The sequence below is a fragment of the Chrysemys picta genome, chromosome 6 (genome assembly GCF_011386835.1).
Source record: "Chrysemys picta bellii isolate R12L10 chromosome 6, ASM1138683v2, whole genome shotgun sequence".
Taxonomy (NCBI): domain Eukaryota; kingdom Metazoa; phylum Chordata; order Testudines; family Emydidae; genus Chrysemys; species Chrysemys picta.
Window position 1 is genome coordinate 97,429,298 of NC_088796.1, and position 27,788 is coordinate 97,457,085.

General features: G+C 40.2%; 1 protein-coding gene across 1 annotated transcript in view; it reads right to left on the reverse strand.

Annotated features, from left to right (window-relative positions):
* The window catches only part of TRPM6 (transient receptor potential cation channel subfamily M member 6), a 131,313-nt gene that overhangs the window by 32,200 nt on the left and 71,325 nt on the right, over positions 1 to 27,788 (reverse strand). The window contains exons 16-28 of the mRNA XM_042850587.2: positions 27,102 to 27,382; positions 25,665 to 25,893; positions 25,343 to 25,498; positions 21,874 to 22,014; positions 20,066 to 20,194; positions 16,912 to 17,163; positions 13,818 to 13,992; positions 13,012 to 13,126; positions 10,900 to 11,099; positions 5,806 to 5,938; positions 2,802 to 3,952; positions 2,518 to 2,630; positions 864 to 987 (exon numbers count right to left, since the gene is read on the reverse strand). Of these exons, the coding sequence (XP_042706521.2) occupies positions 864 to 987; positions 2,518 to 2,630; positions 2,802 to 3,952; positions 5,806 to 5,938; positions 10,900 to 11,099; positions 13,012 to 13,126; positions 13,818 to 13,992; positions 16,912 to 17,163; positions 20,066 to 20,194; positions 21,874 to 22,014; positions 25,343 to 25,498; positions 25,665 to 25,893; positions 27,102 to 27,382 (3,199 nt within the window). The remainder of the gene's footprint in view (positions 1 to 863; positions 988 to 2,517; positions 2,631 to 2,801; positions 3,953 to 5,805; positions 5,939 to 10,899; positions 11,100 to 13,011; positions 13,127 to 13,817; positions 13,993 to 16,911; positions 17,164 to 20,065; positions 20,195 to 21,873; positions 22,015 to 25,342; positions 25,499 to 25,664; positions 25,894 to 27,101; positions 27,383 to 27,788) is intronic.

The following is a 27,788-nucleotide window of genomic DNA, read 5'->3' on the forward strand; positions in this document are numbered from 1 at the left end:
CCTTGTTGTTTTTGTAGATACAGACTAACATGGCTACCCCCTGATACTTGACATTCCTTAGAACTTGACCCAGACCTGAAGAAGAGCTCTGTGTAGCTCAGAAGCTTGTCTCTCTCAACAGAAGTTGGTCCAATTAAAGATATTACCTCACTTACCTTCTGTCTCTAATATCCTGAGACCAACATGGCTACAGCTACAGTGGACGCATTACTTAGAACTTATCACTCAAATACAGGTGACATAAATTTACTTCTCAATGAAGAATGTATTCTGAGCAATGACATCTGAGTAATCTAAGAATGTATGGCTGATTATCCATTATGCTGCAAATGGAAAATGGAAGGTTGGTACATCAAATGGATGAAAATTACCAAAAACCAGCTAATCTACCAATGCATACAGTATCATAGTAATACCTATGACCATAAACCTCTTCAAAAATTACCAATAGCAGCTAGATTGCGCTTGTACAGTGAGATGCTGTAATACTCCAGAAATTCTCCAGGCCAGGAATCATGCCTCACAGAGACACAGTTCCATTCCCTAATCCCTGTTTACTCCTGAGCAGTAGTAATCTGCTACAGTACCACAACAATAGCAAGTTACTACCCCACCTCCTGGAACAGCTTAGCTGTGGTGGCCAGCAAACTGGAGGTAGATGGAGCCCAGACTCCACCCACTCCATGCTTCTGTCTGCCCATCCCTTTGAGTGGCAGGAATGAGTGTGTGTAAAGTGTGTGTTCACAATCTGAGCCTATAATTTGCCTCCTGAGGTGGTAGTGATTGGTGACACTTTAGGCTCATGAACTGTTACTGGTTTATTCAAGAGTTCTGAGCTTCATCAGCTGAAGAATGTTACATACTTAGCTGATTGAAATTAGATACAGTTAGCCAGTTCTTGTTGTATTTGTCTTCACCCAAGAAACAGCTTTCTGCTGGCTCTGAGCTCATTTGGGTGCTCTGGGGACAACCATCCACTGTAATCACCTGGCATGGGACAGAAAAAATTGTACTCAATATTATAAGACAAGCAGCTCTGCAGCTCCTCTATGGCATGATTCTTAGAATCATTGCAAGAGGAATACCAACAATAATTATTTTCACTTGCATAAGGTGTCTCAAAATGCTTTACAAACAATGTGAAATAAGTCTCAAAATACCTCCATGAGAAAGACGAGTGCAGTGTACCCTTAGTTATCCTAACCTCCCCTATGCAAACACCCCTGGAATGCCCCTGGTACCCTGTTTCAGATTTCAGACCTTCAGAAAAATGATGCTCAAGTAATAGAAGTGGTTTACCGGGCTTTGCCCAAGGCCAAACAATTGAAAAGGGGAAGGGCAGGGACAAGGAAGAGCAGAGGCTGTGAGGGAAGCAAAGCTGGCTGAAGTGCTTATATGGTAAAGCAATTCCACACATAATATTTTGTGGAAGAGCAGAAAGGAACTTGAAGGTTTTGGTGTCCAATGGGTTTTCAGATAACTCAGATTACAATGTATTATTCTTCCCTTACTATAGACTGGTAAACTGAAACACAGAGAATTGATCAATATTAGCTGGCAAGTGACAGGGCAGAGGATGAAACCTAGGGTTTTCTCTCTCCTAGATTCCAGCTCTAGCCACTATGAAATACAATAATTGAGAAAAATATTTTCTGTATTTGCTACATGTTGCAGAAAACACATTGCACGTGTATAGAAAATGTTACAAAGCTGGTCAGCTGATATTTAAAATGAAAGTCCTGTGACTTTTTAATACACAGTCTTTAAAATATAATTGTTTATCATGCTGTCTAGTGATGGGAATCAGCACTTCAGGGTTCTATTCATAACTCTGCTAAGCCTGCACAATAAGCCATTATTAAGTAATGAAGTTAAACCTTCCTCTGCCTCAGCTTTTTCATCACTAAAATTGGGATAACAGTTCTCCAGCTCACTAAGATGTTGGGAATCTGTAAAAAATCTGATGCACTCCACATTCCCTTAAAAAGCAGCTAGGACTCAGGGAAGGGGGCATTGGATTGCTGTAGGTTGGAGGCAAAGAAGGGGCTTTTCTTTTTTTCTGTGCAAGCTCCCGTCAGAAAAGCTTGGATCTTGACTGTCAGCAACTGATGGCATGATTGAAGCTGCTCCTTCCTTCTGTCCCATTATTCAAGTGCACCCTCCCAAACCCTGGCCTTAATCAGGAAGTGAAGACAGTCCTTACCACACAAAACTGATTTAGGGCCTGATCCTGCATCCTTTGAAGTCAATGGTAACCTCTCACTGACTTCAGTGGGTGCAGGATTGGGCCACTAAACATTATAAATAAAGAGAATTTAAACAAAAACAAACCAAGACAATAGATTTGGGATTAATTATTTAGGGTCTTTCCAGTTTGGTCATGACTGCAGTACTTTTCCAGGGCTAAAACCCCAGTGGGCATTAATGCTAACTTTACTATCCCCTACTACAATATTGTCACTAAAGAGCTACCAAGGCAGATTGAGAACACTGCATTTAGCTTACACCTGTACCTACCGGCACCTGAAGCGTTTTTTGTTTCTTCTTGTCCTTCTGGGATTGTCTGTCTCTGTTCTGTTGTTTTGCTTCTGTCCACACAGACGGGATCAACTCTGCAGATTTTGATAGCTCTGAGGGTAAAGAAAAACAAAATTAAATTATTATACAACAGAGATTTGATTACAAAGTGAAGGTTCAATAAACAATATTAAACTGAAGAATAGTCCCCTCCCTTTCCCCCATGCAGTTCCCCAAACCTCAGTGAAAGATGCTATCATAATATAATATTTTAATATTACTACCTTTGGTTTTGCAGGTCTTCCCCACTTTCTCTCCCTTGCGGGATTGAAAGCTGCTGCTCTTGTGGAAAGTCCAGCCTCTCCTGAGTGGGTTGATCCAGAAGATGGTGCTACGCTGGCACATGGGCTCAGGCTCTGAGGTGTCACTGTCATATCCTGATTTGTCTGAGTTGTAGGAGAAGGATTTTGATGCTTTTATCTGGACATGCTGTGGAATACCACGGGTGCAGTTGCAGTCACTGTTACAGGTGGAATGCATGCACAATTGCTGCCTTTTCTCACTGCATACAACTCCTTTTTCATCCCCTTCAGAGAACCCCCAGTTCACATAACCACCTCTGGTTTCCTCACTGGAGTTGTGTGAGGGCACTACGGTCTCCCTGTCAGTGGCAGATGGCTGGGGACTCACAGAGTCCTCCAGCACAATCCCATTATCCTTCTCAGATGGTAACTGAATAATGGAGTCCCATTGTCTCTCTTGGCAATTTTTTGCCTTTTTTTCAGTGAGATTAGTACTCTGCAAACTTTGGTGCAATGCAGTGCTACCGTGGTTATTTTGTTGCTTAGCTGCCAACTCATCTCGCCTATACTTGGCAGGAGTGCTTGGAAGGGACAAATTCAAGTGGACCTCTTCAGTGGAAGCTGCTCCCTGATGTGGGACCAAGAGGAACTGTCCATATCCAGGGGTTGATTTACTCTCAGAGGATACCCCAGAAGTGAGTGTGTCACTTTCTATTTCTTGCTTTTTCTGGACGCCTGCTATCTTCACATCCTTGTAGTCCCCAGTTTCAACAATGTGGCTATGGCACTCTGATGACCACTGACTTCTTGCCAAGCTCCTTAGAAGGGAAGGAGGCATGCTGTAGTAGTTGTAATTCTTATCATTCAAACATTCCAAACTGCTCAAAGTCTTCGAATACATGGCATTATTCCAGCTATGTGGCAGTTTCCTACAGGCTCGGTACTTTGTCTCAGCCAGCAGGGCCTCCTCTACCTGCAACGTGTCTACAGCAGAAATGACTTTTAGGGTATCGACAGTCAAGGCAGAGAGGTCCTGCAGGTGTCCTAGCTGGCTGTCCAGGGACAGCAAAGAGTCTTTGATGTAGAACACCTTCTCATGCACTTCCTTCAGCAGCAAAAACATCTCCTCCACTCTAGGGAAAAACACACCCATATTAAAATAATAAGGAAGAAATCTTTGTATTATTTTATTCCTTTATTCCAAATGATGAATAAAAACATTAAAACAGAGAAAATCTTTACCATTCTCTAATTAAACAATCCACTCCTATTTTTCTACCGTGGTTTCCATCTTCATAAACACCTCCATCTGATGATAAACTAACCTATTCATGATCTATATTCAGAACTACTGGGCTAAAAGCTAGAAAGCCTAAAATGAATTTTACACTGACTTTTCCATGGGGGGTAATCTACTCTAATAATTAACACATTCAAATCAACCACCGCTTGCTGGCACAAAGTTAATGATCATGGAGAACAAGAGAGAACTGGAAAATATGGGTAAATTGCTTGTGAGCCCTTCTGTCTTCAGAGGTCTCTTTCTTTCTTGTACAAAAAAAAACACCACTCTAAAAGGGCTCACAGGACTACAGATTAGTTTTTTTTCATTTCTTACATATAAAAGCCTGGTGGGGAAAGAACTTTTTTCAGAGGATCTATTTGCCACCTTGGTTCATATTTTATACATCTGAATGCTACCTTTTACTTTCTCTGTAGAATTCATCTGCCAGTCAAGCAAAGTATTTTAAGGCCTTCAAACCCTTAATGTACATTGTGAGAAGTTCCCAACCTGAAATGATCCAATAAGTTAATTTTAACTAAATGATTTTCTTAGTTTTAGCTATAGATAGATTAGATCATATAATCTTTCCATATGTCATCCCACCAATGTACAAAGACATTAAACTAGAAGCAGGCAGTACACAAGAGTAACTGCATTCTGTTAGCAGCAAGGTATCTAAAGGATGCAGCGTATCTGGATAGCTCCAAGAATCTAAACCAGCAGCTGTGCTGAACAGAAATCATGCTACAAAGAAACCTTGGTGATCCAAAAATGTTATTCATCCAAGAAGTATTCTTTTAAGAGGGGTTCTTTCTATTCTGCTAAATACATTTTCATTTAACTGATCTATTGTTTATCACTTCAGTTTTCAATTAACTCAGATCTTCCTGGTATAATAGAAATTTGCTATATGAGCAAATCTATCTTTTTATCGGCCATTTTTTTTACAAGACTCATTCATTTTCTTGTACGCATTTTGGTTTGGTATATGGAAAATGAAGTCCATGAGTAGGTAATGTGTTAAGTGGACTACATTTCACTAGGCAAAATAAATCTATGCTAATAGCTCAATGGCGACACTTTGTGTGAGATTTTCAAAAGCACTCATCATTGGTCTAACTCTGCTCCCATTGAAGTCAATAGGCGTTTTGGGGAATGAGGAAGCTGAGTTAAGCTTTTGGAAGTCCCAACTAGCACACCTTTGACACGTTATGACTAGAGGGAGGAAGTGTAGCTGAAAGTATAACAAAGGTAATTCCATACGGGCTGTAGCTATTAGGTCTCCATATCATGAATGATAGGTATACAGCATCTAGGGTCACTGTGAGAAGAATGCTCATCACTGGTAACTAATAAACCTCTAAATAAAAATGTGTTACACATGCTCCATCCTGCTACCATCCTCTTAGTGGTACATAGTTTGCAAAGGCAAAATGGTGTGATTCCCTAGCCACACCCTCAACTGCTCATGTACTGCACATGTGGGAGTGCATTTTTGCCAGAACCATTAACCAGTCACACTTTGCACTTAGTTTAAATAGATACATTATGGATGCAGGGTGGGAGGAAGGGCTATATAAGCCCTTTCCTCTTTCCCTGCACACATATATTGGAGCAACCATACTTTGTATTCAAAACATTAGTTAGCCAACAGTCTTTAGTCTTTCTAGGTAGGTTTCAGCAGCAGCAAATCCCTCATACCTTTCTGATGTCACACGGATCCTTTCACTGTCACTGGAATTCAAGCTTTCATTCTTTTCATGAAAGTACCTCTCCACACACTGCTCCTCAAACTCATGAAGTTTCTTCAAGTCCTCATCACTCAGGTAGAGCTCTAAACAAATAAGATGATAGCTGGTACCAAACATACTGACAAAGAAATTCATTTGCCCTGCTTTACTAAAAAAAGGAAGAAACTGTTAAAATATATCTCCTTTTATTTCTTGAAACTGTGCTTATATATGGAGACTAGTGATGTGTGTATATTCCAAACATGTGTATATGTGCTTTATAGCATCTTTCTCAATCCAAGGAGAGAAAGGGCAGCTGATACAAGCCCTCTTGCATGTTGACTCATTTTATAAAAAGATTTGAAAATGCACAGCCAAATAACTGATCTTAGAGATACTTTTTCTCTCCAGTATTTTCATGCATTATGTTTATACAATACCCAATACTTTTCACTATATGACTTACTTATGAGGCTCTTCTTTCATATGACTGCTCTACCTTGTCTCAAAACATTTCTAAAGAGAATTTACACCAGCTATAGGAACCAGGGCTCTTTCAAACATTCAGTGTGATCGGTGGTCATGGAGTTCTTTTTCACTTAATTGCTTTCAAACATTCATATGTATACAAATATTAACCAAGGGATATTGCAATACATATTTAAATGTACAACTCCAGATACATGTAACAAGCTTGGCATGCTTTGAGAGTGTTCTTACAGTAGGCCAATAAAAGATTTTTTCACAGAATTGGTCAAGTCTAAGCTACTGCTAAGACATGTAAACAATATCAAACAATTAGTCAGTATCTGGAGAACTTCTCTTCAGGATATTTCATTGTTTTCTTCTCCACATCTTCCAAATTCTTTTGGGGGGGGGAGGGGTGATTTTTTTCCAGCAACTTCAAAGTGAATTTCAACACTGCAGAGATATGTTTCTTCATGTGTTGGGATTCTCAGATTTGGGAACTATAATATCTCCATTCACACAATGCATTTGGCAAAAATTTTCTTTAAAAAATAGACCTAAATTCCTTTCACTTGGTCTTCAAATTCTCTTTTGCCATGGTCTTTAGCAACTATACTGCAATGGACAGCATTTGTCAGCAGTTACCACATAGTGGAGTCTGAGATACCATAGTTTCCCACTACACTGTGGTAACTGTGCAGAAACTGTGAGGCAATGGTTAGCAAAGGTTGACATTAAAAGATTTTATTGTGTCTTTGTAATACATGGTACATCCTCTATTGGAGTACTACATCCTTCTTTGCAGTGGGATGTACTCAATAATCTAATAGGTCCTTCCCATGATCATTCTGTGCTTGTCTGGATGATTCCGTTTACCATGCCTTTGTATATGCATTCATTTTCCACTGGGTGGCACAGTTTCCCTATGTCCTGGATAGACACTGATCTACAGAACTTTAACTTGATCCAGAAAAAAACTTGCCAAGCTGCTTTCGATATAGTTTTGGCTTTGTAAGCAAATTCAAATACCTGAAATAACTGTCTGAAAAAATGTGTGAAGCCAAGTCAATAGCCTCTCTATTCAAAGAACCTTTAAGTGAGCTAAACAGCTCTTTTAGGTTTTCTGTGCCCTACAAACAAGCTTCCCATGTGCCAGTTTACTCACTTATGGCATGCAAATATTCCAGAGGAACATTACTAATTCAAAAGGAATGATGCTGCATCCTTCCACAGCACAGGAGCTGAAACAAGGACTAGCAGTGAAGTGGTTAAACTCTAACTAGTTAATCCTGAATATGGAGTCAGTTATCCATTCTGACCATGACTGATATCTTTAGGGATACATATTCAGCACAGCAAGCACAGATTATCAATAACCTGGGATGTGTTTGTGAAACACCCCATTATAAGCATAAAGAATGCATACTGCAATGCACTGTATTCCAAAAAGCATAAAGTTGTCCATTACTATGGAGTAGAGCATCCTGGTGCTAAGTAACAGCAACATTGGTGTCTAATTTAAAGAGGATATTTTGGATGTGGGCAGGAAACTAGCTAGGCAGGGACTTCCTGTTACTTATATTATTCACTTGCATAACCAAAGCTTTTGAATGGTTTCATTTTATGGCTCCTTTAAATCTATAAGCAGCTTTTTTTTACTCACGCTGAGATAGGGGTTATCAAATGTCATGCTTCTTGTCATCATTGCCTGATTGCTATAGCAGCCAAGAAGGAAAACTCCACCTGTGTACAGCACTGCACAATAGGTCAGGTGCACGGGTCAGAAATTGCATTTCCTGAAAAATCAGGCATAGATTCCTGACCACTATTAACTACTGGACATCTCTGTCTATTTAGGTATTTATATGGCCTCATCACATACTATCTTAGGACCTGAATCATTAATGGATTTTATCCTCTTAATACTGAGTATTGTCTTACTGGGTGAGGTTCTATGGCTTATATTATGCTGGAGGTCAAACTAGATGACCATAATGGCCCTGTCTGGCTTTCAGATTTATGAATGTAGGTACAATCCAGTGAAATAGGGACATTTTGTCCCAATTTTACAGATGGGGAATTAAACAACTTGTTCAAGACCATGCAGGAAGTCTGTGGCTCAACTGGGTATTGAACCCAGGAGTTCTCAGTCTCAGTCCAGTGCCATATTCACTAGATTACCCTTCCGCCCTAAGTTGTTGACAGTGTCTACATTTGCAAAGCCCCAGACTTGTATTGCTGTTTGCACCTGGGGCACATTTACATGTGAATGTGTAATGTCTTACAGACAGAGTTGCCGGCACGTGGGTTCACTGTGGTGCAACAGTCTGCAAATTGCACAGTATAGATGAGATGCTGGGAAGTTGGTGAAATAAACATTATGTATACTAAGAATGGCAAGTAGTGTGTAGTGGCTGAAGGGGGCCACTTCCAGTATGGACTGTTATTTTAATTGGCCTATGTGCTGTTTCACACCTTAATTTCCTGTGGTGATACAAACATTATATCTCCTATCTTTTTTTTTTTTTTAATAATGTAACTGAAATATAGGCAAAAGGATGTTTTAAAAGTAGTAGCCAAGTTTGGGAATCCTCCCTTAAGCCTGGATCTTAAAAACTTAATGGCCAGAACTGCTGATCACGATAATAATATGTCCAAGGCTATTGCATGTGGTATATACAGTAATAAACTTGTAATTCATTTGGTTCAGGAAATAGCAGAAATAAAATCAGGGTTTCGCAAAATGCACTTTGGAACAGCTGGTACCTATCACCCAACTCATATCCAAACAAAGTAGTGAGATGGTTATACCAGCATTGCAAAACCAGTTAACCTATGGTGGGGAATCCTAGAGGAGGTTAGCCTCCAAGCCATGGTTCAAACAATAAGTTTGTTATTAATGTGTATACAATTAATAGCCACCATTGTGGTCCTGGGAATATGCTGCTGAGTAATACATCTTAAAAACAAAAACAAAAAGAGAAAGAAATATGATTAAACTGAAAAAGAAAAAAAAGTGTGGAATGTAGATTTATTCTGAGCAAGGGCATGCAACAATGAACAAAGTATGCATTCACAGTAGCCTTGTAAATATGTAAAATATGTAGCTAGTAGAAAAGAGATAGTAGGGCAATAAGCAATATGCAAGAGATAGCATACGTGCGGTGTATGAACAGCTTGTGATCTGTGTAGAGATTGTTTCCCAGAAACTAATGAACCAGTTACAGAGCGTGTGATACAATGTAGAATAGAAGGCACATGTGGCAGTTTGTTTCTGAATGTGTATATAAGCTGATTAATAATTTTGTACTCTGTATGTGTGGTATACACTGTACCCATCCCCACATAAGTCTTATCAGCTCCATATAGTTTGACTGTATGCTGCTAATAAATGAACCTCAGTGATGAGTTTGGAGTTGAGCTGAGTTCTTGGGAAACGAGTGAATAAGGTCTCAGGGGCTACCAAGTGGATATGGTCTCAGAAGCCATCCTAACATACCCCTGAGTGGATAAGGTGTCAGAGGCTACCCTAACACACATCAATCAGCAGGGGGGTGGGATGTCCACAGGAAGGAAAGAATAGCAGAAAGCCTTCCTGGCCCTTGAAACAGAGACAATGAACTTTGGGGTGATATGATGGGGCAAAAAGATATTTGAGTTGTCTCTCATTTGAGGGATTCAAGGGTCCAGAGCTTTTGAAACCACAGAACATTTGATCCTTCAACCAAGAGGGTTGACGTCTTTGGGAACCAAGTATAGATGACACAAAGATTGTAACTTACTGAAATTAATTTTTAATCTTATAAGTGTATTTTTACTTTTGTTTGCTTGTAACCCAGTCTACCTTTATTCCTTATATTTGGTATCACCCACTCCCATGTCCTTTTGTTAAATAAACTTGGTTTAATTTTACTATAAACCATTTCAATGCTGTGATTGAAATAAGAGTGTTTGTCAAACCCCAGTTAAATTAGTGAGCTGCAGCATATTGTCTCTTTAAAAGGAGCAACAAACTTAATAATGTCTGTCAATGTTCCAGGAGAGGACTGGTCAGCACTGGGGGATTCGGGAGTTGGGGTTCACGGATTGTGGCCAGCAAGGAAAGGTTTGGACTGGCAGAATCCTAAGAGTTTGCTGACAAGTTGATGTGTCAGGGAGTTGCCACAAAAGTTAGCAGTAGCAAAAACTCACCCCCTTTGCCTGAGCAAGTGAAACACTGAACCTCAGCAGATTGTCACACCAGCAGATATGGGGGAAATTCAGAACTGGGGTGGTGTTGGGCTCACTCTGCAAAAAGTAACTGGATGGTGGAAGCCAGGGTGTGACCTGCATACTTGTATGTGGGCTGTTAGCATCAGGGCTGTGAGGCACAGCAGCATAGTATTTAAGGCACCCAGAGTTGCAGGGCAGGTGGTGACACAACCCCTTACTGGTCTGGGCTGATAGCCAACTTAGGTCTTACAGTACAAACCTCAGCAAGTGTCCCTTTCACTATCAAGCCCACCAACAAGGCGATGGAAGGCTAGCAAAACATCCCTGATCACTTATTCCTGTAGGCCCCCCAGCAGAAGGCCTGGAAAACTTGCCCTCTGCTTACTTAGTCCAACATCGCCTTCCTCTTGATCCAGCTCATTTGGGGGACGATGGTGGCAGATGTGGTTTATGAGGAGGCCAATGTGGCTCAGAATGATGAAAGGAGGAGGCAGCCATGGCTTCTCGTAATACGTCATGATGTAGCGGTAACGGTTGTATTTCCAGAGCTTGTTTGATATGGATTTCATATCATAATAAACATTACTGTAAAACAGAGAGAGGGGAGAAAAAGAGAGGTTCATGTGAGGAACACATGATAACACAAGATGCCTGTCTCCAGATACACTGCATTATTGAAAAAAAGGGCCCAATCCTAAAATGGGGTAAATCAGTTTACCAACTTTAATTTAACAAAGCAGCAGCAGGTAGAGGCAGACAATGCACAGAGGCTGACATTTTCAAAGTTGCCTCACAGATTTGGACATCCAATTCCCATTAAAATTAATGGGAATTGTGCATCAAACCCACTGAGGTGGCTTTGAAAATCTCAGAGTGTTTCAAGTTCCCTCCTCCCCATCAAATAATCTCAAGAATTCAACATTGCCTGAATATCTGAACTGGATTAAATGTCGGAATCAGGACTGGTAGCCAGGGAAATGGTTGTAACAAAACAATGCTGCAGAATGGAAATTGTTCTTCAGTACTGGTTCCTCCACTTCCCTCTCCAAGTCTCCTTCCACCAACACCCTACAGCAGGCAGCAGCAGTTCAAAAGGCTCTCCTACAAAGGGTTCTTTGGGGTTAGTGACACTGCTAAAGTTGGCACTGAAAAAACATCCAACAGTTTATTGTACAACAACAGGCCAATGCTCTGGAAAGTGACCTTCAGTCTTGAGGCACAGCTTTCATTTCAATCTATTTATAATTTCCTGATCACACCTGGCTCTTGAAGACCCAAAAGTGAATCATAACAACACCCGTTCTGTTTTTGAGAGAATAATTAGATGTACTGCCAAGTCTGTACTGAGTGAGGATAACCAATTTTTGTCCAATGAGAAAGAAACCAAACTGCAGAAATGTTGGGTTTAGCACATCGTTGCTACTGAAGATTTAAATATAGAAATAATTCACACTGCAATTTCACAGCCAGGGCCGGCTGCAGGCACCAACACTCCAAGCAGGTGCTTGGGGTGGCAATCTGCAACGGGCGGCGGTCCGTGTGTTTTTGCCGCTCCGGGCCGAATTGTCAACGCGGACGGGGGGCAGTCCGTGCGCCGTTAGGGCGGCACGCGCATTTCCGCGGAAGCGGCAATTTGGCGGCAGCTTCTATGTTCAGCTGCCCGCGGCGGCAATTCTGCGGCTTCTGTCTTCCGGCTGAAGACAGAAGCTGCCGCCGAATTGCCGCCGCCGCGGAAACGCGCGTGCTGCCCTAACAGCACACGGACTGCCCCCGCCGTCCGGACCGCGGCGGCAACTCGGCGCGCTGCTTGGGGCATCGAAAACAGTAGAGCCGGCCCTGTTCACAGCTATATATGAAAAAGAAATCCTGCCTTGCCATAATTTCAGCACAGGAATTTCTGTTTGGGAATGGAAACAAAGATGGATGTTGATCATTCAATTGCCTTGAACGCTAATCACTGCATTTCTTCAAGTTGATTTTTTTAATCTATGGCTGGGAATAGATTTGAAAGAAATTCTCCACTGAAATATTGAAATTATAGAATAAAAAAAACAGTTTAGAAGGTTTGGATTGTTCTTCACTGCCAGTGCTCTAGTTATATGCATTGCTCTTTTGCATTAACAGTCAGGAGAAACTGACCTCAGTGCAATGGAGGGGTCTCCAGGGAGCCTCTTATTAAAATTCCACCACCAAACTGGAAGAGAAATTGGGGTGATTACTCTGTCTTTGATGGCACTTCCCATCTCTGGATGCAAAGGATGCCAGAGATAAATTCACCCTATGATTCTTAAAAATAATGATTAAAGCAGCATTTTTTATTTAGGGTGGATTAGACTGCACCAAATGACAGAAACCTCCACCTGTTTACAAGCACAAGTACACCCTGGAAGTTAGGGGTTTATCATAGGCTAAAGGGGGGACTTTTGTTGGATCCTCCTGTAGAAATATTTGTAGCATAGCCACTGGTTTGGTTTTGCAACATCTCATTGGTACCTACTTAAAGAAAGCAATCAGCAAGTTGACCATGATGATGTACTGTACAAAGAGGTATACAGCTTGGAGGAATGGCGTCAGGAAGGACCCAGGAGGGCAGTCTTCATTTAATTCACAAGCTTCACAGAAAGGAAATGAAAACCACAGTTACCATTTATAAATCAGCATAGCCCTGGTAGGTTAATATTTAATACGCGTTTCATTCTAGAAGGACTTATCTCATCTGGTGTAAAGCAGGGAAACCCTAGTGATTTTAGAGGATCTGTGCTAGTTAATACCAACTGAGGAGCTTTCTCTTTGTTTTTAAGAAAAATCTTTGACCTCTTCAAATCACAAATCAACAAACATTTGTCTGTTACAGGTTTTTGTTGGGGGCGGTTTGGGTAGATGGGGGTTTCGATGTTATGAGTGTAATTCTTGCTGTGGTGAAAAGGCTCTGCAGTATTTATTCAAGATGGTCAGATTTTGGATTGACTTAATCTCCTCCAGAAATTCATTCCAAAACAGGAGCCCCTGAATGAAAAATGCTTTGTCACTAGCTCCCACGTGCTCTATCATGGGCTTTGTGACTTCATTTACAAAGTTAAATTTGAGGCTCTAAAGCTGAGTTAACAAAGATCCGAAAGGGAATATTCTCCTTTCTGATCATGCATGATATAGCCAGATAACATAAGATGCACACTGAAACCAACATGCTTTGAGGAAGTATGGACTTTATAGTTGGCCCAAGCTGTATGGCCCAAATCCAGCAAAGCACTTAAGCACATACTTAACTTTAAGCACATTAGTAGTCCCATCAAGATCACTTACCATCTATTTCTCCAGCATAGACCTCACCAAACATCATCCAATAGGGTTGGAACACAATATCTCGTGCAAGAGTCCAGGTGGGAGGCTCTTCTGGAGAAAGGATCGCCTTTCGTGATACCCCAAAACTCAGCAACACTATTGCCATCATAATCACAATATAGAACATGTTTGCTGTCTGCATAGAAAAATTAAATACAGATAGCTGAATTAAAATAGTGATATTCATTCTGAGTGGGAGTACAAATCACAGCTTTCACATATATGTATTTAAATAATAATAAATGAAAATTAAATGAATTATTTGTCTCTGTCTTCATGGCTGAGGATGTGAAGGAGATTCCCAAACCTCAGCCATTCTTTTTAGGTGACAAATCTGAGGAACTGTCCCAGATTGAGGTGTCATTAGAGGAGGTTTTGGAACAAATTGATAAACTAAACAGTAATAAGTTACCAGGACCAGATGGTATTACCCAGGAGTTCTGAAGGAACTCAAATGTGAAATTGCAGAGCTACTAACTGTGGTATATAACCTATCATTTTAATCAGTTTCTGTACCAGATGACTGGAGGATAGCTAATGTGACACCAATTTTTTAAAAAGGCTCCAGAGGTGATCCTGGTAATTACAGGCCAGTAAGCCTGACTTTGGTACCAGGCAAACTGGTTGAAACTATAGTAAAGAACGGAATTGTTAGACACATCGATGTACATTATTTGTCGGGGAAGAGTCAACATGGTTTTGTAAAGGGAAATCATGCCTCACTAATTTACTAGAATTTTTGAGGGGGTCAACAAGTGTGGACAAGGGTGATCCAGTGTATATGGTGTACTTAGATTTTCAGAAAGCCTTTGACAAGGTCTCTCACAAGAGGCTCTTAAGCAAAGTAAGCTGTCATGGGATAAGAGGGAAAGTCCACTCCTGGACCAGTGACTGGTTAAAAGATAGTAAACAAAGGATAGGAATAAATTGTCAGTTTTCAGAATGGAGAGAGGTAAATAGTGGTGTCCCCCAGGAGTCTGTACTGGGACCAGTCCTATTCAACATATTCAGAAACAAACTGGAAAAAGGGGTAAGCGGTGAGGTGGCAAAATTTGAAGATGATACAAAACTACTCAAGATAGTTAAGTCCAAAACAGACTGTGAAGAGTTACAAAGGCATCTCACAAAACTGTGTGATGGGGCAACAAAATGGAAGATGAAATTCAATGTTGATAAATGCAAAGTAATGCACATTGGAAAACATAATCCCAACTATACATATAAAATGATGGGGTCTAAATTAGCTGCTACCACTCAAGAAAGAGATCTTGAAGTCATTGTGGCTAGTCCCCTGAAAACATCCACTCAATATGCAACAGCCGCCAAAAAAGGTAACAAAATGTTGGGAATCATTAAGAAAGGGATAGATAACACCACAGAAAATATCATATTGCCTCTATATAGATCTATGGTATGACCACATCTTGAATATTGCATGAAGATGTGGTCGCACCATCTCAAAAAAGATATATTGGAATTGGAAAAGGTACAGAAAAGGGCAACAAAAATTATTCGGGGTTTGGAACTGCTTCCATATGAGAAGAGATTAATAAGACTGAGACTTTTCAGTTTGGAAAAGAGACGCCTAAGTCAGAATATAATAGAGGTCTATAAAATTATGACTGGTGTGGAGAATAGGCTTGCCAACCCTCCAGGATTGGCCTGAAGTCTCCAGGAATTAAAAATTAATCTTTAATAAAAGATTATGTCATGTGATGAAACCTTCAGGAATACAGCCAATCAAAATTGACAACCCTAGACTAGAGAAAGTAAATAAGGAAGTGCTATTTACTCCTTCTCATAACATAAGAACTAGGGGTCACCAAATAAAATTAATAGGCAGCAGGTTTAAAATAAACAAAAGGAAATAATTTTTTCACACAGCACACAATCAACCTGTGGAACTCCTTGCTAGAAAATGTTGTGAAGGCCAAGACTGTAATGGGGTTAAAAAAAGAACTAGATAAATTCATGGAGGGTAGGTCCATCAATGGCTATTAGCCAGGATGGGCAGGGATGGTGTCCCTAGCCTCTGTTTGCCAGAAGCTGGGAATGGGCAACAGGGGATGAATCACTTGATGGTTACCTGTTCTGCTCATTCCCTCTGAGCACCTGGCATTGGCCACTGTCAGAAGACAGGATACTGGGCTAGATGGACCTTTAGTCTGACCCAATATGGGCGTTCTTACTTTTTATGTAATATCATCATTTCTTCGGGAGATGGAAGTCCAGGTTTTAGTTCCATAAATTAGTGGATAATAAGGCCAAGCCAGAGGTGAAATTCATGCCACCTCACAGAGCCAGTATGAGGCCTACCCATCACTCAAGTCCTTCTTAGAAGGCATAAGTAGGATTTGAATGGTTCACAGGCCTTCAGCTGGTCCTCTGTCCAGGGGTGAATTTCAGTCATGAGGTCTTCCTCAATGAATCTTACAGAAAAGAATTTCACCTTTTAATACTGTGCTATAACTATTATGTGAGACAAAATTTAAAGTATTAACAAGACATTTCCTAATAACGGAGGGAAATTACAACAGGAGTCCACAGATCTCTCTCAAGAGCATACAGTAGAGCAGTCTCAATTCTGATGCAGAAAAAAAACTGATCTCAGGGCAATTTTGACTGCTAAACATGAGATAGAATTATTTTAAACTAGATATAAAATAATCCTGAGACAGTTTCCAAGACCTAGGGGAATTACCTAAGGTACTAAGTCACTGTCTACCACAGCTAGAGAGGATTTTTTTGTTTGTTTGTTTTTTCCTCACTGTTTATCAGAAAGCTCAGCTAAAATGCAGCCTTTCTCTGAGGAACTAAGAGAAAATGACTTCTGTGGATAAATTAAAATAATGAATAAATTAGCAAAAACTGTGCTCTGATCACGGACAACTTGCCATCAGAAAGAGAGGCACAACTTGTTGGTAAAATACTTATGAATTATTAGCCCCGCTCTAGTCTTGCCACCACTCTATTTTGTGTCCATTTCTGAACTTTACTCGTCCATCATATTAGGTGTCATAAGTGCAAAAATGCTACCCTGCAGTCAAATACTCACCATTTTCCCAATCATCATCAGATATGGGCCTGCATGTTGATTTACAGCAAAGAAGTCAAGGAGCCGAGCATACCAAAATATTATATCCAAGCAGTAAATTAGCCTTCCTACTGTTTGAACAGGAGGATCAGCCCAGCGTAAGCCAAAACCAGTCACAAACAGGATGATAGCTATGGAATCAGTGAAGTTCCAGTACTCATAAATCCACACCTTCACCTTTTGGCTGAACTTTCCTGGCTCTGAAATAAATATCTAAAAAGAAAGTGGGGGAAAATATAATGGAGGCCAATAAAACCCTCACCCTTCAGCCCCCACCCTGTCTGAACCATCAATTGGTACATGGAAATACTTGATTTATGGCAAGTTTTTACAATGAAAGTTCACAAAGTCAGTGCTCTGCAATTCCATGATTGCTGGAATTTGAAATGAAACTGTAATGGTCATAGTGCTCAAGAACCCCTCTTGCCACACCAAATAGGTTAGTTCTCTCTATTGATAAATGAATTCTGCTTCTTAATTCATTCTCTGAGGAATATATTCCATAGCAGAAAAGAGCAAGCAGTATACAATTGTTAAGCATGTGTATTTTTTTGTAAACAAGTATGGGGTTTGTTTGGAGGAGAAATGGTCATGACCTACAGAAACCCTTTCAAAAGCCCCACAGTCATGGAAAATACCAACCCAACCCTGCTGACATGAAAGTAATTAATGTGTTTTAGTTTAGATCTGAAATACAAAATAAGATCTCTGTATGCCAATCCTGAAAAGGGAATGTTGGAAACTGGGAAGGTAGAGATTGAAATGTTTGCTTCTTGAACTGTAAGGGTGCCCCAAAGGGATTTTCAGCTTCACTAAGCAAATGTGTGAAGTGGAATCTTTGGAAGGCCATAAATAAGACCTTTACACATTGCACGATTGAGGCCAATTATGCACTGCTATGGAAGATCAAACTGATAAGGAGCAAATAAAAGAGATTTTGAAATGTTAGGCCCTGATCCTGCAAGAATTGACTCATATGAGTAACTTCATGTAAATGCCAAATCTGGGACTACTCATATGTGTACAGCTACTTACATGAGTATTTGCAAAGATCAGGCCCTAAGGCTGTAACAGTTCCTTGATACAATCTAGAGAAACACTTCTGCACCGTCAAACATAACAAGGCCCTGAGGAATCAATCAGTTGCATGTGTAAGACACAGTGTTACTTTTCCAGTAGACCAGAACTGGTATATGGACTAAGAAATTCTCCTGTAAGTTGCGTTTAATAGTCTTGATTGACATGTTCCTGAACCCACAAACAAGATGTGCCATAGCACAACTGTGACCTCTGAGATGCTTGGTGTTTCATACTGTGATTTTTTTTTTAAAACTCAGATAACCCTTTTGTGTCCTTTTGTCATTTTTAACCTCGTATCCAGTCATATAGCTTCCACATCTGTTCCAGACTCCATTTTCTACTCTAGATTTGGGCTTCCCTTTGAAAGCCTTAATGTCCTCTTCCTCTGTTTGCAGGGATCACACTTCAAAAGTTTCTTCTGCTGTGAGAGATAACGGTGTTCTAGCAGAATTCCCTACTTTCACTACAAGGAATTGTCTCAAATTGGTAAAATATTTAAAGGTATCCACTACACTTCCAACAGTAAATAAAGCAGTCCAACATAATATTAAAAATATTTATGGTACTTATTTTTATTTTATTTATGTTTGTTTGTGTGTTTAGGTAATACTACAGTCAGATGAAGAGAATTTTGGATTATCTGTCTTATCCTATAAAATAATGTAGAAAACATACCACTGTTTTTGTCATTAAAATCATCTATGGCTTTGGAGTGCAGATTGTACTTAGCATAGAGGATCCAATTTTAGTAATGTGTGTTTTTTTTCACCTAACAGTATGTTTGTAGATGTGTCTGTGTGTGAAGTGCCATATTGTCAATTTGGGGAGCTAAAGTCCTCTATGTTTCCACAGAACATAATGCAGTATAGATAGCTGAAGTGCAAGTTTCCTGGTCTACAATGAATACCTCCTTAGCAGAAAATGTACTACATGCTCATTCAAAACTTGGTTCTAGGCTGAGACATCCACCAGAGATGCCAGTTGATTTAAGCAATCAATTGCAATAAATTTTGAATTATTGTTTCATTTTTTCAAAAAATCAAAATCTGTAAAAAAAATAAAATCTTTGTTTCAAATTTTGAAAAATGTCAACCAACTTTCATTTTTATTATGTTGACTCTTCTCCACAGAGACTGGAAGGATACCGCCAATGTATTTTACATGCAATAGATCACCAAACAGCTGTTAATTGGTAATAACTTCCAGTCAATGCCACAATCAAAGCAGTGACCTAGAGATACAATCCATATTCCATTATCAATGAACCAGTGGCCTAAGCCAAGATTTTCAAAAATAGGTGTCTTGATTAAGGCTGTTACCTCCATATTTAGTCATCTAAAAAGGTGGATTAATTTTCAAATGTGCTGGGCACCTACCAGTTCCCATTAGAGCTGGTCAGGAATTTTTTGATAACTGTTTTAATCGAAAAATGTCAATTTATCAAAACCAAAACTGTTGACATAACATTGGTTTTGATAAATCTCATGACTGGACAGGTGGGGTGTTTTTTTTTTTTAAGTTTCAGAATAATTTAAATGTTCCACTGCAACATTTTAAAACAAAAACATCCAATTTTCCAGTTTGAAATGACTTTTTGTAATGAAATTTAAGCTAATTAAACTGAAAAGTGGTGTGGTTGTTGTTGTTTTTTTAAAAAGGTCAAAATTGAAATGAAACATTTCAAAACAATCAGAACGAAACAACTGACCCAAACCAAAAACTGAATTTTTTTTTGGTTTGTGAAAATTTTCAAGATTTTGACTTTTTGTCCCAATTTGGGAATGTAAACATTGTTGAATTCTCAAAAAATATTTCCTGCCAAACTATTGTTCCCACTAGCTTAGGTGCCTAAATAGGGATTTAGGAGGCAAAGATTAGGCACGTATTTGTAATCAACTAGGACCACTGAAAAGTAAAGATCATACATATTTCTTCTGCTAAACCCTATGGAAAGGAATCAAAGAATCTGCAGTCATTATTTATCATTTGTCCTCTAGAAATGTAGCGTAGAGAGAGTGGAAAAGGAAGAGCTCACCTCCCTGACTTTCTCAATGGCAGTGGTGAAAATGTAGATAATTACAAGCCACTCTTGCACGCTAGGCCTGGATTCCATCTTCACCAGCACAGTGTAAGTGAACAGCATGAGAAATGCCAAGTACGCCATCTGCAGAAAACATAATACATATTCCATATGCATAGGTAGCTGTGACAAAGAAATTCGAAACTCTCTAGAAACACAGCTAAGAGGAAAACCAAGTGTGCTATATAATGAAACAAAATTTTGTCAAATTAATGGGACTCTATCAAACGCTTGATTCCAAAAATTTCTGTCAGCCCTTCAGATTGCTATGCCCTTCTGCAGAATGTCCTCCAGAGCTTTATCATCATTTTTTTATTATCTGTATTACTGTCCCCCCTAGGAACTCCACTCATGAACTAGGACCCCATTACAGTAGGTGTTGTACAAACAGAACAAAAAGACAGTCCCTACCCCCAAAAGCTTAGAATCCTCGTAAAAGACAAAAGACAACAGATGGGTGCAGACAGAATGAGGGGGAAGTAACAAGGAAATAATGAGCTGATATTGTCTAAATAGACCAGACAGACACAGAGTGAGGGAAGGGGTGTAAGACATAAGCAGAGTGAACAATGTGATGGCAAATGTCACGTCAGTTCTGTGATACCGTTTTTGGTTTTGGTTTTTTTTGGGAGGGGGGGAGGAAGTTAGTTAGGAGGGGATCAGCTAAATGGAAAGAAAAGTGAAGGGGAAAGCATGAGGGGGACAGAGCAGGGGAGATGGGGCAGTTGTGGAGTGAAGTTGAGGTGAGGAGACTGTGAGTATGTCTACTCTTGGAGCTGGGGATGTGATTCCCAGCTCGAGAATGAGAAGACATACTCACACGAGCTCTCATTGGAGCTAGCACACTAATGAGAATAGTGTAGCTGCCATACAAATGTATGGGTTGCTTACTCAGGGTGGCTAGCCCATGCTGCCACTCACCGCTGCCGGTGCTACCGTGGCTACCACAAATATTTTTAGCACACTAACTCACATCTACACAGGCTGGGAATCACTCCACTAGCTCCAAGTGCAGACATAGCCTGTGAGGGAGGAGAAGGGTTGGTGCAAACAGCTAATCAGCACAGAGCAAAGAAAGTCAGGGAACATGCTACAGTTTTGACTGGCATGTCCAGTGGTCCTGGCTTTGGCTGCTTCTGTTCCTACAGGATGGTATTTCTGGATGGCTGCTCTCTGCAGTTGTCCCCCAAGGCCAACAGTGGGGGGAAGGATCCAACTGCCCCCAAGATGTGTGGGTGGCTTGACTCCCCTGCACAGATCTATGTCCAGCAGGGAGTTGGGGGAGGAGGGCCCCCTGGGCTTTGTTTTACTCCTTCTCCTCCCTTAGTGCAAGAGTCCCTGCTTTGGCTGCATCTTTAAAAAAAAAAAAGTCTCTTTGCTGTATTGCCAAAATATTCAACAGAAGACATGGTAAAAAAACTACTTTTCCAAGTTATATGCAGCACACATTCAAAAACCACAAAGGCTCCAATCCTGCAATTTACAATGTGCAGGCAAAATGCTGCAGCTGTGCAGAACCCCACTAAAGTCAAACCAATGTTATGAGTTCATCCTGCTGGTTCTCCAGACCCAGAGCTAAGCTTTGTACCTACAATTAATTGTGAGGATGAAAAATGCAGGCAGGAACCACCTTCCACCCCAAGAGTGGCTGCATTTCAGTGGTAGGTGAAGTGATTATTTTATATACATATATATTCCATTAAAGGTTTAACAGATGCTTGAGGCAATATTAATATCTAGTTATTCTTATTGCAATGACCAACCGTATGAAACCAGAACTTGACAATTGGGGCATTGTAGAATTCATAGACTTTTCTAGTCCTCGGAAGGCTTCCGTGCGCACTGTTGATGGAAAAGGTCTGGCTTTTGTCTGGCCTCTCGGGTCCCTTTTCTGCATCATAATCCTTTTTCAAAAGGAAACAGAGTTTTAAAGTCAGACAACATGTTGTACGAGTTCAACAATTCAGCCACATTAACAGAAACACAGGGAAACTTGGAAAGGCAACTCTAAAGTAAATGCTGTGTGGTATATGCAGAAACAATTAGCATATCTCAGTCACATGCAGTTGCAACTGTCTTTTGCAAGAAGCAACACCAGATAATATTCTTAGAATTACACTTAACTGTGAATACACAAGGTTCTTTTGAGTTTCAAAAGGGTGGTCTTATGGTTACAGCACTGGACTGGGGATCAGGAGATCTGAATCTATTCCCAGATTTGACACAGACTTCCTGTGTGACCTTGGGCAAGTCCCTAAATCGCTTGGTACCTCACTTACCCAATGTGTAAAATGGGGATAGTAATAATTCCCAATCTGATAGAAATGTGGTGACTATGAATCCTTTGATGTTCACAAGACATTCAGATATTACAGTGATGAGCACCACAGAACAGTTCTAAAAAAATTTGAAATATATATATATAGAGAGAGAAAAACTAAAGGATTGCAAAATTATTAACCTGGGGAATTTATTGTGATTTGGACAATGTGCCTGATTAAGGGAGCATGAGTGAGTCAGCACCATTCTTACACAGATCTGGGCACATAGGCGTGTTGGTGTCCACTTTGCTACCTCCAAGGAACAGATGGGCAGAGCCCTCCACCCACTGACCATTGCAGATGAGCAGGCACAGGAGGGAAGTCATAATTTGCCCTTGATATATTACTACCCACCACCAGCCCATACAATTTTCTTAAAGTCTTAATAATGGCTTCTGCCAATTGAAGAAGAGAAAGTTGTCCCATGAGAGGATACAACTTCTGGTTTCAGCAGACTGAAGTATAATTTACAACCACGTGTGAAAAATGCACTTGTGCTGAACCTGTATATCCTGGAACTCTCCCGTGGCTTTTTTATATTGTTGTTCATCTCAACTCAGTTCCAGAAAATTCATAGCTAATCTTTCCAGTTTATGGAAAAAGAATGAACACTCAACACTTGATAAATGATGAAGCTAACAACAGTGCTTCTCTAGAAAGGAAACCTTCCTGTCTCATTCAAGTCAGATAACACTCATTCTACTTTGTTCCCTTTATGTGCCTGCAAGGGGTCCCGGCTGCCCATAATTATAATTGGCCTTACCTCTGAATCGTAGCTGTTATCTAACCAGTAAAAGGCCTTTTTGAATTGACTTTATTATTCAGACACTGCAGGGTACAAGTGCATCCACATTCTTCTGCCTCTTAGAGAGACACTTCAGAATTGGCATTGCCATGTCTGTTGGGTTTCTGAGGAAGTTCTGGAGAAATTTATTTTATTTTAGGCAAATTGAGAGTTAATTGTGAAAGAAATGTCCCAAACATTTCTCTATTTTTATTTATCGTAGGTGAGGCTGGGAGCACTGTTGCCTTAATAATTTCCTATTATAAAACCCTCTTATCAGATGCTTTTAATTTTGCCAAACTTAAACAGTTTGGGTTGAAATTTTCCATGAGAGGTATCTGGTTCAGGCTGGAATATTGTGGAAAATTTCAGCCAAAATGGTTCAGCCATTTCCAAAAATGAGGCTAGGGGAAAAAACTGCCAATGATAAAAAATTCTGGTAATTTTTTCTTTGAAGAGCTCTGGTCCTCCCTTGTATTGGAGTAGGAATTTGAAATTTGACTAGGGGTGGCCTTTGTGTCAGGGATGTGCCTTTTACTGTCCCTATGAAAAGCTGCCTAAATTTGGCCAAATTATAAGTACATGCTCAGGAGAAACTTCCTAGATTTCAGCAACAAAATTCCCAGAAGATTCTGTTTGCACTAGGCATGCTACAGCCAGGGGATTTCCTTGCAGTTGCAGCTTTGGGCTGCTGTGAAATGTGCTGGGTCAGGGCACCTAAACTGATAAAGAAATTATCTCTGCTGTGCTGTCAATCATCCAGGCTGAGACAGTGTGGAGGAAGATGTTCCCTGATTCAACCAGGCCTGCGGAGGGAGACATGGGGAGCAGATTGGTACAAGGAGGTTGGGAGAGATTGGGACTGACTGGGCAAAGATATTTGGACTGTGAGCCAGGGAAGATAATGGGGGACTGGGAGCCAGTAGGTAGGTGGAGGAGACTGAGACTGGATGAGGTCATGTAATTACAGCCTGTATCATAATGCATAGGCACAAGAGGACCAAATTAAGGTTGCACGGGCAACCTTAACACTGGCATTTCTAACTTTTGAGCAATTGACTTTAATAATGTTCTTCTAACATTTTTGTCTGTGTGCAATGTATGTATATATATATATATACACACACACACACGATATATAAATATACATACATTTATCTAGATACTTATATGGCTCCTATCACCATGTAAACACCATAACCATGCTCCTCACAATCATTAAAGGATTTTATCCTCACAATACTTCTGTGAGGTAGGGCGGTATTACCTCAGTATTACAGATGGGGAAGTGATACACAAGATACATTAAGTGATTTGCCCAAGGTTACACAAGAACTCTGTGCCTAAGCTGAGAATAGAACCCATGTCTCCTGAGTTCCAGTCCAGTACCCTATCCTTCCTAATTTTTCAGGAATATATATTGTTTATAAAGTGATAGAACAGATCTTGTCAGACTTGCCTGTCCTGGTGTGGGGAGAGAGCATCTGGATGGGGGGAAATGTGTGCCGTGTTGATTGTTCTTGTGGACAGATCTGTGGACAGCTGCCCGGGTAGACTGATTTCAAATTGCCACCTTTTTTTAATAGCTGGAGGATCCTATCCACTCCTGCACCAGCTACCCAGGCAGCACCTTTCATTTATTGTCCCCTTTCCAGTGTGTTGAACCACCAATTCTCTGCTAGCATCCTCCCACCACAGGCTCAAGGTTGTTGTGCAATGTGGTAAAGTCTGAAAATGTCCAAGCTCAACCCAACACTGGGAAGATCCTTTGGGAAAGAAATTCCAAAACTGAAATCACCTGAACATATGCCCCCCCAACTCTCATCCGTTCCTTACACCCTCTGCTCCATAGTCTTCTGTTTGTGTGTGTGTGTGTGTGTGTGTGTCAAACTTACTTACAATTAATAGTACCATATCTACAACTAATCCCACGGATTTCAATGGGATTAGCTGAAGAGTGAAGTCTTACTCACATTGAATAAGGGAGATGGTAAAAAGCTTTCTAATCTAAGTCTTATAACCATTGTAACATTTTAAGACAAAAAGCTTTCAATGGAAAACTACCGACCCAGATGTTATCCCTGTTTTGTGAAAATAATAAATGCTTAAAGGGGATGCCAAACTAACCAGAGACAACTCATCTTTAATGGTGGATGGGCTCTGATCAGTGTAATGCCACGTGAACTGATGAAAGTCCTGGAGCTGTGGCACATGAGACATTTCTGCCTTGCTTTTAAACTCCAGCATCAAGATGGTGGGAGGCAGAAGAATACTTAGAATGACCTAAAAGAGAAACACAAGTCTGAGGAGGTGCATTCAGCATACATGCTTGTCTTTGATGTGTGTCTGCATTAGATCAGGACAAAACCTAGCTACATGTAAGGAGAATGTATGCTTCAGCATAAGCTTACTCTGTGGGTTTAGATGAGGCACAAGTCAGTGAGTTTACCTTAAACCAAGAGTTCTTCCGCATCTTCAGGCGTCCCATCCACATATCAGTTAGTAACATCTGTGTGCAAGTGTGAGACACAAAGGGCCGCAGCCCCACTGACACGGCTAGTTTCAGGCAAGTTGAGTTGCTCCAATTTTTCAGCTCGGAGGTCAGTAGCTTCATGGCCATCTGCTCGTTCTGTTTGAATGCATTATCCAGCACATCTAGGGCAAGCTGCCCAAATTCACTAGGACAGACAGAGAAAAAAGAAATCACCATTTTACAATACGGAGGAACAACCACAACTGAAAATGATCATGAGGTCACATCTCTAGTTCAAAAGCTTCTTTCGCATGTGGTAAGATATGAAATTGTATTAACTATGACTTCCTCATCTCTTCACACTGTCTCAGCATTGCACCCAGAGGAAAAATAATTCAGGCAGTAAATCTAAATCTCTCCTCCTAACCACAGGTTTTACTCTACATTTCTGGTCCCTGATCTTTAATTAGCCTCATTGTGTGGTTTCACACACATGCCATATAGTTCAGCCTATTATTTCATTCAGTAATGCACTTGCCAACATGGTACACAGGCACTGTGCTCAACTGCAGAAGCAGCCTCAGACTGAGTCAGATCCTAAGCACCTCTCAATGGGAGTTGAAGATGCTTAGCACCCTTAGTGAATAAACTTTGCTTTGAAAAGAGCCCTATAATTGCATGTAAACAAAGATGATAATTTGTCCTTGAGCTCTGAATCTGTTCCATTATGGCTATGAAACTACAGTACATTACATCAATAAATTTCAAGGTGCACTACCTGATTAGGGAGCAGTTGTTCATTTCCTGATTTCATGATACAAAACCTAAATACTGAATGTTTAACAGGTATTCAAAGAATGAAACTAAAATTTAAAAATTGGAGGACATAGAAAAACTGCTTGGGCTGTTCAACAAAGTAGCTTCTTCGAGTCGCTCAGCTATGATATCAGCACATTTCTCCTTTAGGCCTTAAATAGACTAGGATTTAAGGTGGGATATTAGTAAATGTTAAGTTACACATATATACTAATATATTTGAAAAGCCTTATGTAGACAAGGCACCTGGCCTTAACACATGCTAAACTATTCAAGTTAAAGCCTAAAGGGAAGTCTAGGCTTTAACTTCACCAGTTTAGCTTGGTATTAAAGGCAACTGTCCTTGTCTACTTTAGACTTTTCAGACATCTTAGTTAGCTAATATATGCTAACATCACTCCTTTAAATCCTCATGTAGACGAAGTCTTAGTGTGTCTCCTTCATATATTAAAGTGAGCAGATAGCAAAAAGTGCTTCTTGTACATTTCACAGCATATGCAGCCGCTGATCTTACAAGTTAGCTGATGGAAAGAAGAATACCTAACTATTCTAAACACTGTAGATTTTTATTAACTGTAGTGAAGGGAGAACTCCTACTTTGAGTACTTCTTCAATTCTTCTGAGGTGTCATCCACCATGTTGCTCTGTTTGGCTTCACGTGCCATTGCTCTGTAGAGTTTGCAAGCCACGACTGCCTTGACCATGGCTTCCTCTCCATGCTGCCAGAAGAACATTGCCATCTTCTGTCTCTTCATTAACACTGCCCAAACCAAGAGGTCATTATAGGGGTAAATAAAGCCAGCTGACTCATGGTCCTCTAAGAAGCTGAGTTCATCTTTTGACTTCTTCCTAGACTTACGAAAAGCAGTTGACTTTTCCTGTAAAATAGCAGACAAAATCTGAGCAAGTTGCTGCATCCTGAATACATGTAATGCATTATCAATTTGGTCGTTCCTCGGTCATTATATAGATGGACATTAGAAGAATGGCTAAGATAACATTCAAAATATGAATATAAGCAGTTGCTTGGATCAACAAAAGCAAAAAATGCACTGAGGAAATTAAATGTGATTTCCACATTCTGAACTTGTGTCCCAGCTTTTAGATCCTGATCCAACCAAATGGGCAGTGCCCTCCACTCCCATTGATTTCATTAAACTAATTTTACTAGTGCACTAGTCTACTTATGTCACACCGATGGAAGAAAATGGACTAGTAAAATCAAACATCAGTGAGAGAGCTGTGACAGCTATCTTGATTTTTAATATATGTGTCACGTTTACA